At 42.4% G+C, this 19206-nt stretch overlaps 1 protein-coding gene across 10 annotated transcripts in view; it reads right to left on the reverse strand.

Moving 5' to 3' along the window:
- TNRC6B (trinucleotide repeat containing adaptor 6B) overlaps positions 1-19206 on the reverse strand; it is a 1174734-nt gene that overhangs the window by 850952 nt on the left and 304576 nt on the right. For 7 of the 10 annotated variants that reach the window (XM_078683361.1, XM_078683380.1, XM_078683362.1 and 4 more), the window contains one exon: positions 11631-11698. The exons of 2 other annotated variants lie outside the window; for them this stretch is intronic. In XM_078683361.1, coding sequence (XP_078539487.1) covers positions 11631-11698 — 68 coding nt within the window. Of the gene's footprint in view, positions 1-11454; positions 11527-11630; positions 11699-19206 lie in introns of those variants that run through there. One more of the 10 variants, XM_078683379.1, reaches the window with a different exon arrangement.

Here is a 19206-nt window from a genome sequence, read left to right on the forward strand (position 1 = left end):
AATTCGAAAATACTCACCTGTGATCAGGAGAGAAGCCAGTACTGTACCTTTCAGCCCAGTACTGAACCACAAAAGTAATCCCTAGCGGGTTTACTAGTAACCTGTATTTTCTCCATAGGAAATGAACCACAAAAGTAATCCTTAGCGGGTTTACTAGTAACCTATATTTTCTCCATAGGAACGCATTGTCTGCTTTTCTATGAAATTTCTTTTAAATGTCTACTTTTGAAAATTGCAAATATTCTTTAAAAATCGTACGAAATACTGAAACGCAATTACCTACCTGTTTTGAGTGAAGCCCCCAGTGCTGGCCCTAGGAGACTAGTGCTGGTTTACAAAAGTGACGCGATCGTATTTTACCTGTAACCTGAATTTCATCCCATTGAATAACATTGTGAGAATCACCTCGAAAAGTTTCTAAGTGTGAACTTTTAAAACAGCTTTATATTCAGGAAAAATCATCACTGTATCAAAGTTTTTGCTAATCTGGTTTCAGCTTAGACCCCAGGACTGAATCCAAGATCTAGTCCTGGAACTACCAAAGTAATCCATAAAGTTATCAACTGTACTTTCCTATGAAAACCCATTGAGCTCAACGCTAGAGTGTGTTTCAGAACTGTATTGCTTATTAGTTAACCTGTGATTATTGTGTGTACAAACTTATTGCTCCTCTGCAAAGTATTTACATGAGAGTACTCATAATGTGAAAAGTATATTTTTATAACTGTTGGTTCTAAAAATAAAACAACCATATCTCTGGATATACAAACAATTGGCCTGGAGTTCAGTACTTGAGTGTGTGAAACCTTTTGCTGACTGAGTGTGTACATCAAATGCTTTACACTGTCCTCTGGTACTGCCTTACTGCTCGACCAAGCTACCACTTTGGAGAGTAAGGTCAGTTCGGACTTTAACCTCTGTTATACCTCTGGGGTTGGTGGACTCTATACACACTGTACTTCCTTCTAGTCCAGTATAGATAGAGCCACTTTCTCAAAGATGTCATAACAATTTTAATAGAAAGATGTATTCCCCAATTATCGTATAATCACCCCACTCATGGGCACTGAACTTGCTAAATAAATACTGTGATTATTGTGCACACGTAAGATTTATTTAATAGGGTTTTCATCTCATGCAAGTGGTCTCTATACCAACATGACCTAACCAATTTGGAAAGCTCAATATATCATGTCTAGATAGGGGGAGCCTCTCCTCTGTAGTTACATACTAAAGAAAATAATGGTAAGTGCAGACTCGCCATTGTTGTGAAGTGTCGTAAAGATTATTCATCATGCATCGCACTAAAAGACACCTTTAATGAAGCTGACGATTACATGTTAAATGTTATAAAAAAACAATAAAAAAATATATTGAAAAAAGGCAAAAATACTCGTGGGTGGAAGGGTTATCTCGGATTCAATATTCATGTTTGAACTTTTATCTAAATATATGTAGGGTCTGGTGGAATGGATGTTTTTACAAGCTTCATGATGTAACGGTTTTTACAATAAGACGCCTGGTGGGTCAAGAGTGCTATAAGTGGGATCACAAAACCCTGTTTCATGACTGACAATATAAAATTTAAGAATGCATGCCAACAGACAGGGACAACAGTTATTTGTGGGTCTACATTACCTTACATGAATGACCCAGCGTTTAGGATAACAACTTACTTTGTCATTGTGATGTGCTTCTTTGAGAATATATCTACGCCTAATGCGAATCGAATAGTTTCCCCAACAATTTGTTATGATGCTGTGGTCTGATATCTACACAAAACACACTTCGTTAAGGGGAAGCGCAAGTATATTCACCCACAAAACCCCCTATAACCAATTAGTAGACATCAGTGTGCTGGTGACTTCCATATTTTCAAGGCCAGGCTGCTTATAATAGGTCTGCGTACGCATGCATGTAAGCATTATGGGAATTGTAGTCCCATTGTGTGTTCAAAAGGAGGATTATGTATAATGGTGCTCTGAGTGAACCCAATTAGGTTTGCTATTTATTCCGATCCGCGTCCACTAGACTGACGGAAAAAGTGAGTGGGTTTATTTTCCTTTCTTTTATCTGCATAGTGAGTGAGGATGTTTCAATAAACGTATCAGTCTTTTACCAATTGGACACAAGGTTGGTCATGTGTGCAGTAGTCTACAACAATCCCTTATAAACAACATGTAAAGGGGACAACCATATCCCAGCCCCACCTTGTTCATACCTGGGGGCATGCGGGAAGGGGGGTTGTTATATCGCACATACAAAACATTTGGGATCGTTGGGGTAGAAATATTACTCTGAAGAATATCTGTTGATGTAACTCTTATGTCAATAATGCTGTGGAACCTTTTGTAGAACAGTATTTTTTATCATAGAAAGGTCATACAGATCCTAAGGAGGTTGAGTATGCATTTAAACTTCAGTTGGGTCCATTCAACTTCATCATGGAGCGCCCTGGTAGATGTAGTTGGTTGATATACCTACCTCTGTTTTGCATACAGAAGTCTTTCATTCATGTGTGCAGATCGTGATGAAATTTGTTCAATGAATGTCCATGCTATGTTGTTCTCAGAATGACTTATCAACAAAGTGCTGCATCAGTTGTCTACTTGTCTTCCTGCACCGTATTGTGCTCCTGTGTTCCTTGATGCTTGTATTTATCTTTCTGGTTGTCATCCCTATATACCTCAAGCCAAACGGGCAAGTTAGCATGGTAATCTGTTTCTGTATCCAAGGTGTGTGCATGTCTAAATCTAGTTGTTTTATTCTTTCAGTAAATCTGCATACATTGCATTGGCCACATTGTGGATGTCCTGTTAAAGGCTTAAGAATCCACACTGCCGATCTAGATCTTTTAGGGTTATTACTTTTCCGACGCATATGGACCAATCAATCTTTTGGTAATCTACTTCGCTCAAAGGAGAACATTGGCTCTCCAAGTCGAGTGATGTGGATGTTAGAATACACCAGTGTTTCCTGAGTATGTTCTAAACATTGTTTGACTGAGTTCCATATGTAATAACACACATCAAACTGTCAGTTTCCAATTTCGGAAAGGTTTCCAACAGGCTGTTCCCATCACTGTTAAAAGCCCTCTATGCTGCTCTTTTGATCAGTAGTGTGACAAAGGCCTCTGCAGCCCTCCATGGCGCAGGGCAGGGGGCCTGAGCTCCAGGGGCTCCCGCAGCACAGTACCCTGGCATGAGAGCTCCTGATTGTGTGTCGGGGCCCCCCCCTTCGTGTTCTTTGCAGGGGGGCCCCCTCAAGTTTCGTTACGCCACTGCTTTTGATTATCGTCAATGGATATTCTCTGTCCTGTAACTTGTTAGTCAACAGACCTGCATGGTGTAGGTAATCTTTACGTTCGGTACAGTTCCTGTATAGTCTCAGTAACTGTCTTACTGGGAGATGATCGTGGAGAGATTTGAGAAGAAACGGTCATATCCCAGAAGATTATTCTGATCTGTGTTTGCAGAACACTTCACATTTAAGGGAATCTACAGTGGGTATGATCTTCAGGTCATACCCACCATCTAGAGACTGATGTATTGAGCTTTTTCAAATTGGGTAAATCATGTAGGCATAGAGATGAGACGCAGACACCTGCATGAGATTACACCAATTTTCCTTTTTTTTTATAAAGCTTACATGTGCACAATAATCACACTATTGATTTAGCAAGTGCAGTGGCCACAAGTGGGGTGAGTATAGGATAATTGGGGAATGCATCTTTCTATGAAAATTGTGTTATATCTTACAATACTGATGACAGAAATTGGATTTAACGAATAACTGCCTTTATTTGTATTTTAACCACAGGAAGCTCACACTGAACTAGAATAAGTAGGTATTAGAGCCTTACGCCTCACCACCTTCTGCACGAGTTATGCACATTAGTTAGGCAGGGATTTTTGTAGCCCTGAAGAAGACCATAGACCGATATAGGCGATATAATTGAGTCGAAACATATTGGCAATAAGAATGGTTAGCCGACTCATTGCTGTCAACATAGAACCAGTTCCCCTGCATATTATATTTTAAGTATATCAAGGGTACCCGTGAGTAAAAGGATACTTTTGGGTATACGCCTAGATATTTTTAAACCACACCCCTACACTGTCCTGTTAAAAATAATATACAGCAACTCCCTTTACGGTTGACTCCACCAAAGTGGCACTGTCCTCCTTCAGTGTGTGTGTGGGGGGGGGGGGGGGGGGGGTGGGGGGGGGGTGCCTATGATACAGCATGCCACGAGAAGTTGTTGCTGTGACGACGCCTCAAATATCTTGTTAGATGTAGGACACCCTCAGGGACCTTTATTTGAGCTTCAACAGTGATATGATACAGACCCATGGACCTTTTTGTGAAGTATAGGAGTACAAAAAGGTTCAAAATCTAAAACGTCTTCCATTTTATGAATTAGAAAAGGGCTGTATTATATTTTCAGTCCTTGATTCACACCAGAAAGTAACAAGAGTAAACTCCCTTCCATTTGTAGAGAAAGAGACAGGTTAAACTGTGTCTGATCAGGAGTGTACTGACTTCCAAATTAAGCAACTCTAGTTGGTACTTGGAAGTCTTCTTTGGAAGAATGGATAAATAAAGGTTCAGAACCTCTGAGAATGGCCATTCTGCACAATAATTAGCACATATGTGTCTAATACTTTCCTCCATTCATTCAAATTGCTGCTGATGCTTTCCCCTATCACATTGGCGAACACAAGAGTGAGAAGAAGGGCGACAATATTTGACTGGTTTCCAAGCAGCAGCTGGTGCTTGCTGCCCATCTTTTCCCATTGTTAATTTATAGGATTGAAAGGATGATGGTGTAGTTGGTAGAACTGCTGCTGCCACTGAGGGGCTTGAACCATCTGTTAGGTAGTTTCTTTGGTGAGGCCTGTCCTGATGTGTTTGTTATTCCTTGCTCTTCTCAAGGCCCATAGCTTTAATGGTCTGCATTTTTGTTGCTTGCATGAGCTCCAAAAACAAAGTGGTTCTAGAAAAAAGGAATATTTATTATCATCTACTGAGCCTCAAGTTTTAGGCTAGTAAGACTGAACCATGAGGAGTCACAAAGGGTGAGGAAACGGTAATAGCCATGCACCACTAAGTCGAGTCAGCAGCAACTCCTGATGAGACAATCATGCCCTCTTGCAGGACTTCTGCAAAATATGGTCTACATGCTCAGAGCAAATTCTCCTGGAAACGTTCTGGAGTACCCCACAAATACCTGTTGTATCTGTCAATCAGACAGAAGTACTTGCCACGTTCACTGCTGTTGCTGAGGCGCCACAGAGATTTCTGCTAATTACATCGATCCTATTAGTCTGCATTTCACGAGGCAGTGTAGAGGACGCTGAAGTGGGATGGTGTTTTTTATGCATCAGCTACTAGTCTGGAAGTGGATTTGACCTCAGGAAAAGAGGATCCTTCTCAGGAGGCATACTTATTCTGCTGTAGCTTGGGATAAAAAGCAACTCCATTGCTGGCTCCAGCGGACCTGGGAAAAAAGCAAGACCTTAAATGTCTTGAGGCTCTAGATGACCTTGAACATCTGGAGCAGTGAGAACATCTAAAGTAATGCGATCCAAAGTGATGTTTTTAACTGAGTTTTATATAGTGCGAACTTGATCTGAAGGTATGTGGTATCAGAACACTATGCGAGCACCAGTTGCGTTACATGAGGACACTTTTTTTTTTGTTAGTCATGGGGAGATTAAGTTATTTGCCCAGAATCACAGGATGTAGAGCGTCGATGATGATTATGTTGAGGTGATCTAACATGTAGGACACCTTGAGATCTTATTCTAGTAAAACATTTTTCAAGATCTGCCTCTAGAAGATCTTGGAGATCCAAAACATATCGAAGGCACATTAGGTGGCTGCAGAGCAGCTTGTTTAAGTAGCTCAGATGAATTAGCCATAGGTGATTAAGGCCCTGTAGGCAGAGGAAATACTGGAGAAGCAGGGGGGCAACAGAGGAAGAGGCAAACTCCATGTTCAAGTGAGTGAGTGGAGCAGAGGAAAGGTTACATCTCTTGCAGGAAATCACTTCCTTAAATAATCAGAATCTGCAGATTGTGCAGTCTTGTTTTTAAACTTGTGAATTCATTCTGCAGAAAAATGCTATAATCTGCTTGGAGACGAGTCCCTCTAAGTCGAGTCAGCTCTCAACAGAGAACAGGTAGCGACAGACTCTACATTTAACATCATGGTTCTCGAAATTGACTGGGGGTGTGTTTTGTTCCTCTGTGATCTTTCCCTGGACCTTCCTCATAAGCAAGGTGGAGGGAGCAGAGGTAGACAGGGAACACTCGCCATGTCTGTCTGGTCTTCTAGAGTCCTCTTCTTGTCAGCATTGGTCCTCTTAAAGACTGGGCAGCCTTATCTTTTTCCTGTCTTTTAAGGTTCTCCTGGGCAAGTTGTCATAGAATTCGCAAGAGTCAGAACAATGAGATTTAAGAAGGCACACAATATACACAGCAAAAGGATCTGTATGGTGTTCCATCTTCCACATGTGGGACACCTTATAAAAAGGTATGGCATTTTGGAGTTAATAAATGTCTCAGTTGCCACCTACCAAGCATGACGGTGGTTGCCCTGCTGCTACAGTTTGCCTAGTCAATGTGGCTATATATCACTATTTTCTCTTGCCCTTCCTTCAAAAAGGGTTGTGAACGTTTTTAATTCACTATTCATTATTTCAAATGACTGTTTTGTTGAAGAAAATCGAACTTTTTTTCAAAATTAAAGTGTATATACATTTTTATATATACTTTGTAAAAAGCGCTCCGGGATCCTGCATATCGGCGGGACAGTTTAGTGCTTGTGACTGATAATGAAGATCCCGAAGAGTAGAAGCAGAGATTCATATTCTGAGAAGTTAATTTTCTTCAGTGCAGGACATTGTAATGGTGTTTTTTTAGGCTCTAGCTAGTCCTTCAACACTCTTTTTGAGTAGACCATTTTAGTACTGAAAGTATCAGCCAGGATAGTCCCATTCAATATAGGTGCATCATCATCTCCAAGCCACATTTAAGTGATGAACAAGAGATATGGGTTGCAGTCCATCGGGAAGTCATTAATATGCATTCTGTTCTTGCTAAGGAATCTGGCATTATGTAGTATAAAGAAAAATTGGTTGATGGTGAAAGTATTCCTTGACTAATGAACAGAGATGGTTCTTTTATGGACGAGGTAGTGGCCGCTGATGGATCACATTTCTCATACACTGTTGATCAAAATGATTCCCAATTCCACCACCGATTCCATCCAGCGATTCCTTTGGCAGCTCTGATTTTTTACTTCTTTTGGTCATCACCCACATTGGAAGTGTCGTATTGCTTTTGTTATGGTTGCTCTACGCCTTCATTGAGTTGCTCCCAAGGGTTTTGAAGCTGGAATGTAAGTAGTAATATCACTTGCAAGATTAAATACTAAGGAAGGGATACAGTGGTCAAGATGGTTGCACAGGCTAGCAACTTGGTTAACAGTTACGTTGTTTGCTCCAAATGTTTATTTGGTGATGGTTCAGGCATTTGGATTTCTGGTCACTTTTGAAGATTTTTTCCAGTGCAGTGTGGCAGCAGAGGATGTGAGGATAGATTAATAGTAGGTAGGTGTAGATGCTCCAGGGGGTTGAGCAGTGAATTGAGCAGGTTTGGTTGGATATGAGAGCCATGGGTGTCTTGGGTCTTATAGGGCAGGGTGTCAAGAGCAATTAAAGCGGAGTAGATAAGAGCAGATTATTGAGAGGGTAGAGTAGGCAGGTGATGGTTAGACAGTATACAGGTTTTGCATTGGAGACTCTGCAAAGGAAGGTAAAATGGATTGGAAAGTGTGTGAGAAAGAAGACTGGGAGGCTGGACAGTTGAGTATGTAGTAGTATCTGATCTACTTTATGATGGACATATCGGCAAGGACCATGAGTCAGGAGGTCGTGGGAAGTTAATTATCAGGTGATTTCTAGGGTGCACCATCTGGGCAAAGGGTAGCCAATCCACTGGATGCAGTAGTAAGCATGCAGAAAGAGTAATTATAGTTCACTTTTGAAGCGGCAGTTACATTATACGAGAAATGAGATACTGCACCAACATCCACCCTGGCCTCAGGCACCAAACACAGCATGGCTAAAATACTCTGTAATGGCAGAAAGTAGCCAAAAAGCAAAGCCAAGAGGTGTTGGTATTGGAAGGCACCATGCTCCTGAAGACTGCCCTGTTAACAATGTCAAACATGCAACTCATTTCAAGCGCATCACTCCTTGAGGAGCACAAACTCTCCTTTTCCTCATATCCATGACACACAGCCTTTTTGCAGAGAAAGTATACAGTGTGATCATTTTCCATCTCAAACTTTAGACCCGTTCAACGGATACACTAGAAGAGCAACTTGCAAACTACACAGCAAAGAAATCTATTTTGCTTTTAGGTATGGACACAGGCTCAATTTGTGCACGCTGCCAACCTCCTTCAACCACCCTATCACTTATGCCAAGTCTGCAAAGACTCTAGTCATTACCTAGATACTGAAGTCCGTATACACCGCCAAGCAGTCCTTAGGGCACTTTTTTTTTTTTTCAACGAGACAGTTCAGAAGTATTTTTCAATCCATTTCCCAGACTATCGTGCCACAGTGGAAAGCTCTTGGATCAATGTCAAACTCTTATGCCATTGTTGGCCCTTTCCTTCCCAATAAGAGCCTCCGTGAAGATCAACTCCACTGCTGACAAAAAAGTTTTCAATGCATATACAAAAATCATGAAAGGCTTTAAGGAAGGAAGCCTGTGACAAATTCCTTAGTCTACCTGAGAGTGGAGGACACTGGTAAACCTACCCTGTCCTCATCCACCTCTGAAAATAAGCCTCTTCATAAACACACAAGAACACACCGCCTCACAAGAACATCTAAAAAGATTTGCCAAAGAGACCAAATCTTCTTTTTCTAGAAACTTAAGTACTGAAACAACCGTCCTTTCTGAATGAATTTACAACCAACCCATCCCACCGTCTGGAAGGTCCTCAAGACCCAGTACTTCCAACATTTCACACCAGAAAGGAAACCAGTAGGAGTGCATGTAAAGTTTCTTATGTTAGCGTTTTTATATTTTATAGACATTATTCAAGTATTTAAAATTCAAACAGAAGGAAGTGCCATACCTCAAAACTTGCAAAAAACCCGAATAACAACCTTTTTTCAGTCAAGCCCTTAAGTTCATTCAAATGTTTTTTTCGCTGGTTTGACATGAATTGCCTACATCCACTAGCAAGTTATTTGCAGTTTTCATGAACGAGACTTTGTTTTTTAGTTGCTTATGTTTTTTAATATTCCATATTTTCAATTGGCACCACTGCAGGTTTCTAATCCAATTCCATTGTGGCCTGGTTAGACTCCATTTTCTTTACTTATAAACATGATATGCCTTCAAAAGACTATTTGCAAACCACCAGATTTATAAAATTACTGCATGTTGCAATGGTGGTGGGCCATATATTTATTGCTTCAAAGGTAGTGGACTCAACTGATCCCCTCTCTGGTGGTGGTGAAGATGAAGCAGGTAAGAGATAGTGGCTATAAGCTCTTCTTTGAGGGCGTGAGGAACTTTGATAAAATTTGGAGGTCAATTTATGCCAGAAATCCCTGGGTAGTAGGGGTAGAAGTGCAGAACTTTGTAATTTAAGGCTGATCTGTTTGTTAATTGATCTTGGTTTATCCAGGACTGGATGAACAGTAACCACCTGAAGCTAAACTCTGATAAAACAGATAGTTATCACAAAAAATAAGGTGGATCGCTGTAATCCCCGCTTCTGGCCCAGCAAGATGGATCCTCCTATGCCCAAAAAGTCGGTAAAAAGCCTCTGTATCATCATTGATCATTCAAGCAGCAGGTTGGCTCGGTGACATCTGCCAGCTCTGTCAACTGCAACGCATAAAGAAGATAAAAAAATTCCTTACTAGTAATGCCTTGACCCAAGTCATAATAGCTTTAGTCATGTCTAGAATTGACTACGCCAACTCTCTCAATTTGGGTCTCCCCAAATTCCTCCTGCGTAGGCTCCAGCTCATTCAAAACCAGACCACCCGGCTGATAGATCATCTGCCCAAATGTTGTCATATCGCTAAGGTGACTAAGGACCTTAACTGGTTGCCAGTCGTACACAGAACAATGTTCAAGGCGTGCCGTACAGTCTTTAAGGCCTTGTATATGGACTGCCCAGCTTTTGTTAAATCTCGAGTTATTAAATACTGCCCTCCCAGAGAACTGAGATCAACTCACCTACACTATCTGATTATCTCCTCATGAAAAAAAAAACAATAACAAAAAAAAAAAAAGGACAGGAGGGTGCAGGGTTTCCCTCATTCCTCCTCAAGCCTGCAATACATTTCCTCTGGAACTTAGGACCACTACTAGCTATGCTAGATGTAGACAGCTACTGAACACATGGCTCTTTAAACAGGCCGACCAATAACTGTGGATCAATGTCGAATCACCTACCTAGCGGCAACAGACTGTTTGGTGAATGTGCGCTGTAGAAATTCGCAGTAACATAACATTAGGATGAAATGTGTCCTGAACATGTATTTAGGTGGTACTGATATATATTGATTTTGAAAAGGTTTCTCTTTCTGCTATGATAGGTCTCAATAAAAAATACTTTAAAAAATATATATTTACAAGAAAGTAACAAGTGGTCCTCTTCTTCGAAAGAAGTGTTAAAAAACAAGTGATTCAGTTCTCTTCTATTGGGAGTCTATCACTGGTCTCTCACCCTACATCCCCAGCCTATGAATCCCGGCAGCTGCTCCTCGTGGTAGCATACTCTTGACAGCATGCATTACCTCGCAGCTGGGTCCCTTACGGCATTCTCTCACTGAACCCTTATGATACTAGCTAATTGGAGGCTCGCTGCTGCTCCTCTGCCTCCCTAGTAAGTCGCATCAGGCTTCGGCCTGATGTTCACTGCTGTCCATCATGCTCCTTTGTGAGATTCACTGAGCATCACAGCTGATCTTTACCCTTCTATGAGAGCTTTGTCCGGCCCTTTCACTATAGGCTAAACTAGTATTCACTACTGGTCATTGTGATTCGACTTTGACACCGCCTATTCATTTCACTTTAAATTAGCCTAGTTCTCATGCTCCTACGCCAGTCTCATCTGCCCCTATGCTTTAAACTAGCCTGGGACTAGCTCCCAATCCTCCTATCCTAGTGGAGCTTACGTTCGAAATGATTCCACAATCTCATTCATGCTAAACTAACCAGACCTCACCTGCTTGACCTAATCCCTCTGAGAGTCACCTTCCATGCCCATACACTACCTAACTAGTTGCACGAGTAACAGAAGGTTACAAATTACAACAGAACTGAATGCTAGGCCCCTTTCCCTAATGCACAGTCACATTCTATCCTTCTATTTTTGACTAGTCTTACTGCAAACAAATGGTGAGACTCACTGTTCAACCTCCCGTTCCGCTAGACATCCAACTGAATCCCATTCCTGGAGCAAGTCTCCCCTGCTTGCCCATTACCAGCTGAACACAGGGCTCTATTAGTTGGTGTGCATCTTATCTCCCTCCCTCCAAAAGCAGCCTCGCCATGCCCTTCGATTGCACACTACCATGGCACTCACTGTTGCTTCGCTTCCCCCGGAGGTGGAGTCTTGCCCGGCCCTTCCATTACAAACTCCTCATGTTGCACCTGCAAAGGCAAGCGATGGGAGGTCAACTGCTAGTGGAGCAACAAGATGCCCAAACCCCACCCCCACCCAAAAAAAAACACCTGCAACATAAAAACTAACAAACAGGAAGAAAAACCAATGACCAACAAGTGCAGGAGTAGCCGACGAAGAGCAGACACAGACCTGCACCCAATGCCAAGATGGAGTAACTGCATACAACATTTCAGACACTACCAGAAAGGCGCATTCTCATGGTGTGCCCAGTTTGATGCAACAAAATCACTTAGTCTAATGCCATTCGCAGAGATGAATGCTTAAGGAATGGGACAGATGTCTTTGGGCCATGGAAGGGATACAAGAGCCAATCACACTGAATTCCAGAGTACAGAGAGGAGGGTGAACATCTAGCTTTGCTTCAATGGCTCAACACCCTCCAATTCAGGTCATTTATACAAACATATGCCTTCTAGAAACCATAGTCTTTGTTACACAATTAAAGCATTTGAATCTAGGTCAACAGCATCATGGTAAAGGAAATCCTACCGCTGGAAACATTGTGTTGCAGTTATATGGAAACATATGACCCTTCGTGGGAAGCAATGGCAGAAGTTAACAGGACAGCTGGAGTGTTTGGTTATCAGATCAAACCCTGAAGCCACTGCATGTCATTGATTAATTACTTATACTGTGACTGGTTTTGCCTACTTCTGGGCAAACTACAAAATTAGCTGCAGGGAGACCTCTCCGGTTGGAGCAGAGGGTAGGACTCTTACAACAACTCCATGTGACAATGTACATCAAAATTGAATGTACTTGTCCTTTACCTCCGGAGAAAGATTCATTCACTTCAGAGGACCGTGTGTTACACTGCAGGATGGTTTCAATTTCCAAGAGGGCCAAATTTAGATTTTCATATTTCAATTGTCAAATAAAACAGTAGAATAAGCTAGGGTAAATACCCCATCAATACCAAGGGGACTCATAGGCAATTATATCAAGGAAGCTTTCAAGATTATTTGGGCAAAGCCAGAAAAAAATGCGTAGAAGCAAGCAGGTTTCTTCATCCAAATGTATTTAACAACTCCCGATTTTAAGGCATCAAGGCAAAGTCCACACATTTGGAAGCATGTTCTAAAAACACAGAAGGTTAAAACAAACATTTTAATATAGATTCTCAGCGTTACCCAGCCTTCTTATAAAGATGAGAGCGTTTAAGACCACCTTAAGCGTTACTCAATGTAGTATTTCTGGGGTCATTATAAACCTACACATTAAAAAGATGTTCTTTTGGAACACTGTCAGATCTGTTGGATGCAAATCTTAACCAATACATGAACTTAGGCATAGAGAGATGGTAATATGGTCCTACAAAATGGTTGAGTGGTAAACACAAAATAAAAACTCAAATCTTAAATCCGCAGTCTTTATTTTGGCTACTTAACCATCTGTCTGTCCAGGTTTGGGATTCCTTGCGCAACTACAAAGTATTGGACACTATGAAGAGTTTTAAATGGTTATGTTAGATCACGTTATGTAGAGACCTTACCACTCTCTTGCTTTCTCCCTACAAAATATTAACACCTCAGACAATTTACCTAATTAACAAATAGCTGTGCTTAAGTAACAAAATTAGAGATGGGAACTGGGTGTTGGTACTTCCTAGGAGGCTCCACACTTACGGTTCTAAAATCATATAATTTGGAGAGGGTTATTCAAAGAAGAGAATTTGCTAAGTACTAATTAATGGAGACCGAGAAGTTACTGGTCTACAGCAACAGTTTACCAACAAGGCTATCCTTTAACCATAATTCAAGACTAAGCCTCAGCTTTCAGCAAAGACACGTCCTCCACAATGAAGGAGGAATGCTTCAAGCTAGGAAGATCTCACATTGGGAACCCTTTTGTTCATGTGCTTTAAATCATCAACCAAGCAGTGATTGTCTATGCTCACAGAAATCAGTGATGACCAGGGTAACCCATTCCCCCCCCCCCCACCCCCCGAATCTGATCTCTCAGGTAGTCACTGCTGTACTTACAGTAGATACTCTTCTCCCACAAACTGAGCCCTCACTGGATAGTGACAAAAGCATCAGTGACCTGGACCAACACAATCAATATGATCACTGTAGAGTGAAAAGGTTGTTTAGCAACTACAAAACTGTAAAGGAGAATAACCCTCAGACATAATTGCATTGGAGTAAGGAGTAACTAGGCAGGTGACAATTCTCTCCTATCCAGAAACTACGAACTGGCCCGTAGAGTTATCTAAGGAGTGCAGGACCCAACAGATCATAGAATGGAGTGCAGCAAATATGAGAAAAATGGAGGCTTTTGTGCAAACACTTTAAACTGCAGCCTCACCTCTCAAATCCAGATAATAATAATAATAATCCACATTTGTAAAGCGCACAATCACCCGTAAGGGTCTCTAGGCGCTGGGGGCCGTCGGGAAGATTAAGCAAGCTATTGCCCAGAGTCGCATGGTGCTGGGCTAATCTGCCGCCGGTGCCGGGGATCGAACCGTGATCCCCAGATTTCGGAGTCAGTCGCCCTGGCCGCGGCGCCACACAGTGCATTTAATATGTACGCTAAACCACACTCCATGTATACTGAAATGAGGAAGAGGTATTAGTGAACACAAGCTGCCTCATTTCAATGCAGCTTGAAATTCAACTACTTATAGCTGAACTGTGATTACTGCTTTAAAAACAAAAAATACCCAAGAGTTTGGCTCATCATAATGTTCCCATGATGATGATGGCTGAAAACTGGAGTGATTCACAATACGTGGATGGCCAAAGGAGCTTGGATGAGCTAAAACACTTTAAAGACTGCACGTTGTTGCCTACATGAAAAAGCCTTACGCATGTCTATGAGTAGCACGAAGGAATTTAGCATAATACTAGGGTCTTTGGCTGAAATGTACTTCGAGCATCTCACAAAAATGCTGAACATAGTGTGACCAAGAATTTAAGGTGAGATGGAACCTATTGCCAAATGAAAAACAGCCATGATCAAAAGGGCGCTGTTATCCCCAATGTCGCCAGAGTACACAGATGTTTTGGAATGGGATTTAGACTGACCAATTGACTTTTCTAATTTGTTCTCCAATATTAGATTAAATAATATCCTACAACATAAAAGTTCACACAAACAAATACATTCAGCAAATTCCAAAAATTCTAAACACATTCATAAAAAAACGTGGAGATAAATGCAAAAGTTAAAAGGTAGAAAAGATTACGCTATCTACTCAAAATAAGAGATGTGCTGTCGTGGAAGTTTAAGATTCATAACAAAGTTGTGACAAGACAGAGTGAAACTACCACGACCAGAGATCTCAGTCCAATTGAGTCATCAGAATAATGCATCCCAGCTTGTCAAATTCCCAGGTGCACATCCTAGGCACAACCCATGTGACCAGACCAGAGGTCCCTTTAAAGGGGCAGAGTATGGAAAATCATGGCACCTCTCAGTGACACCTTCAGTGCTTAATCACTTTAGCAGGCAGTACATCTATGAGGTTTAACGTTAATGTTGGGTGAAATTTCTGTCGCACCTGAGAATCCAGATTTTAATCCTAGACTAATCATTTAACCAAAAATACTATGAAATTCGGTGTAAATCCCTTTCCTTCTCTGCCCGATCAAATGCAGATCTAGAATTTGGGCCCTTTTTAGATGGTAAATAGAGGCCACTCCACTGAACAGGGAGGTGGAAAGGCTGTTAAGAATCTGTGCTTAAATAGAGTATACAGCAAAAAGAGCATCATCCTAAGCAAATAACTTGTTCTTCTTATGGGTACTTCTAACCACAAATTGTGCCGTTTTTGAATAAATACCAAAGCAGTACCTTCCAAAGGTGATTGGTTTGTGGAGTGGGTTCAGACCAAAACATTCTGCAGGACCAAATGGGCGAACTGCCCTTCCGAGTTCGATGAGAAGGCATTAAGAGATTCATGAAAATGTGCACGACGCCCAAGACAAGGCCTGACAGATACCAAGAACAGGCACTCTGCGTGACAACCCAATGGTAGCAACCTTGCCCCTGGCAGAATGAGCCCTCCTACATTACGGAGGTTGTCTCCTCGCCAATACATACCAGATCTTAATGCAGAGGCCTATCCCAAGAACCCCACAAAAAGCTAATAGTGTACCCAATGATCTTTGTTGCGGTTGATGTTGTGGTGCGGTTGATGTTGTGGTCCAGCTGATGAAGGCTGTCCTCATTTTTCGAGAGGTGAGGCAGAGCAAAGCAAGTTGGGAGGGTGATGTTTTGCTGAACGAGAAACATAGCCACAACAAAAACGTTGCTGTGGTCCCCAACACTAGCGTGTCTGGATAAAGGATAGGTAGGTTGCACCAAGAGAGCCTGGAGATCATGCAAGTAATGAGCTGAAGTGATCACAGTGAAGAATACGGTTTTGACAGTCAAAAGACACTACAAGGAGCTGTGCATTGGCTCAAAGAAGGTGCACATCAACGTCAGGACCAAATTAAGATTCCACTGTGGCTTTATACACAGTTTCGGAGGGAACATGTGTGTAAAACCATTAATAATCCACATCACAAAAGATGACTTAAACAAATACGGTTGGTCCGGCAAACAGAAAAAGGCCAAAAGGGCCATCAAATGTCCTATAATAGTGCCCACTGCAAGGCCTTGCCAGGCCAAAGACAAAACATCCTACAGTCTTATTTGCAAAGAATATGGTTTACAGACTCCATAACAGGCTACAAATGTGTACTAGAGTAAAAGGTCTTTGCAGAAGGATCCCTGGCATCAAGACTCTCAGATGGCAGACAAAAGGCTGTCAAATGCTGCAGCTCCATTGCCATGCAAGGAGAAGTAGGTTGTGCAGGTTCAAGTGAGGAACTCTGCCCTACTGCTGCAACAGAAGACCCCCCGAAGCAGTATCCTCATTGGAGGATGGGTGCTTAAGCCCAGATGTTCCCAGGTACCACACTTTGCTGGACCAATCTGGAGCCACTAGGATGACTTGGACCTGGTTGTTCCCTATTTTCTTCAGAATTCAGGGCATGAGTGGCAGAGGAAGAAAAGCATTCCAGAATTCCAGGCTCCACTCCAGCCTGAATGAGTGTCCTAGAAAAACTGTTTGTGGGAACTCTAATGTGTAGACATTTTGATACAAAGTTGTTCAAAAAGATGAACAAATCTACCCAGGGTTCTCCACACTGCGGAAGATGCACTAAGCCATTGCAGGATGCAACTGCCATTCGTTGTACGTCAGGCGCCGACAGCTGAGGTTGTCTGTCCTGGCATTTAAATATTCTACTAGGTGGTTCGCCATCAGAGTTGCCCTGCCTGACATTCCAGATAACTCCAGAGGCTCAGCACCTATTGGCACAGGAGTCCACTTGTCCTGCTTAGTGAAGTATCATATGGCAGTGGTGATGTCCATAACACCCTGCGCCAGCCTTCTCTTGATGGTGGTTGGAAAAGCTTCAATCTTCAATGCCAGGCGGATGGCCCTCAGCTCCAAACTATTTATATGCAGCTGAGCATTCACCTCTCCCAGATAACCTCCTCCAGCTCAGAAGTGAAATTCATCACCATTGCTAGTTTTGGGAAGGAAAGGGAGAGGAATCTGACACTGGTCATGTTGCTATCTAGCAGACACCATTGCAGATCTTGTCCGGCGTCTTCTAAAACCTGGAAGACCTCCGCCAGATTGCCTTGGTGATGGGCTCCCTGAGAATTCTCGTCCAACTGTTGAGCCTGAATATCCCACATGAAGAAATGGACAAGCAAGTTGCATGAGGCAAGGAAGTCTCAGCCGCTCTCCACGAGATCCAGAACTATGGTTGAAACATTGGGTTCACATCCTGCATGTCCTGGATTTAATGCAATGAAGAAAAGGCCCTGAAAGGCACCTTGTCCAGAACAGCTCTATAAAAGGAAGCCTCTGCGAAGGAGTCAGGCATGACTTTGGTTCATGGATTGAGAACCCCCAACGAATTCGGGAAGTTCGGCTAGTCTGAAGTTCGCCTACAAATTACAGTGGTGAGCCCACCTTCAACATTCAGTCGTCAAGAGAGGGGTAAACTACTATCTCCAACCTATGAAGATAGGCAGCGAGTAAAACCATCACTTTAGTGAGCATCTGAGGGGTACTGGTAAGGTCAAAGAGAAGCACAACAAACTAAAAATCCTCCTGGCCGACCTTGAACCGCAGGTGTCTGTGAGACTGTGGAACAAGCACATGAAAGTACTTATCCTTCAGGTCAAGGACTAGCATCCAGTCTCCTGGATCCAGGGCACAAAGAAGATGGGTCAGGGTGAGCATTTTGAATCTGACCTTTCGCAGGAAGACATTCAGAGGGCAAAGACTAAAATAGGATGAAGGCCTATGACAGATTGCCACCCGGGGAAAAAAAATGTAAATCCTTCCTCCTACGAGCTGGTTGTGCACAGCTAAAGGCAAATTAAAGCGGCTTGATGACTGATAATGCATGGGAGGGGGGACAGGAACATTCAGTGTCGTCTGGTGACCAGCAAATTGTCTGTCTGATCCCTCTCACCAGCCACGGAAGGGCTGCACTGACTGCAGTGAGTGTTGGAGAGGTCTGGCAGGGTCTATACACCAGACCGCAGGAACAGCCTCGGAAGGACCGAAACTGATAATGGAAAAGCCTAGCAGAGTTAAAAATGGTTCAAAAAGTACGTGATGGCTCTGCTTTCATTGAAGAGTCACCAAGGTAGAATCAGCATTTTCGCCAAACAGGCAGGATCCATCAAAAGGCATGTCCATGAGGGATTCCTGTACGTCTACAAAGAAGCTTGTGCAGCTCATGAATGTGTGACAACAGAGCACCACACTACTGTTGACTCCTCACCCAAAGCCATTGGTAGTGTCCAAAAAAGCCCATATCACATTAGTTGCATCCTGGCCATCTTGAATAGTTTAAGCCAAGGAGGTACTAAAATGCTCCGGAACCGCCAGAAAGATCTTGCAGACCAAGTCCCAAGGGGCATGCATATAATTGCTCAGTAGGCAACTGGTACAGACCAACCTCAAGCATACGCTGCAGGAAGAGAGGAACAAAATAGGATTCACTAAGATGGTGAAAACTGGACCACCAAAATCATAGGAACAGGATGCAGATTACAAAAATCAGAGTTACAAGCACCGGTCTGTTCACAAGTGGGCAAGATCATCATTAATACCAAGTGCCAATAGGAGTGTCAGTTAGGATGTCATTGAACTGCAGTGAGTGCTCAGATTAAGTCACTTCAGGGGGAAGAACTTCAGTAAGCACACTGGTTTTACATTTAGAGGAAATATGTAGGGTTACCACAATGGAAGCACTCTTTCATTGGTAAATCAACCCTGTTTCAGCAGACGTATCAAGTCAACTGATCTTTTGTCTGTCATCATCATAATGTGGAGGTAAATCACTCCATAATTTCTATTGTCTTATCTAAGTGGCAGCAAACTCTGGTCAGTTAGGACTGAAAAGCTGGTGGAGTAACGGAGGATGGCTCCCTCCTACGTACACAGAAGGGT

Source organism: Lissotriton helveticus, chromosome 1_1 (genome assembly GCF_964261635.1).
Source record: "Lissotriton helveticus chromosome 1_1, aLisHel1.1, whole genome shotgun sequence".
Taxonomy (NCBI): domain Eukaryota; kingdom Metazoa; phylum Chordata; class Amphibia; order Caudata; family Salamandridae; genus Lissotriton; species Lissotriton helveticus.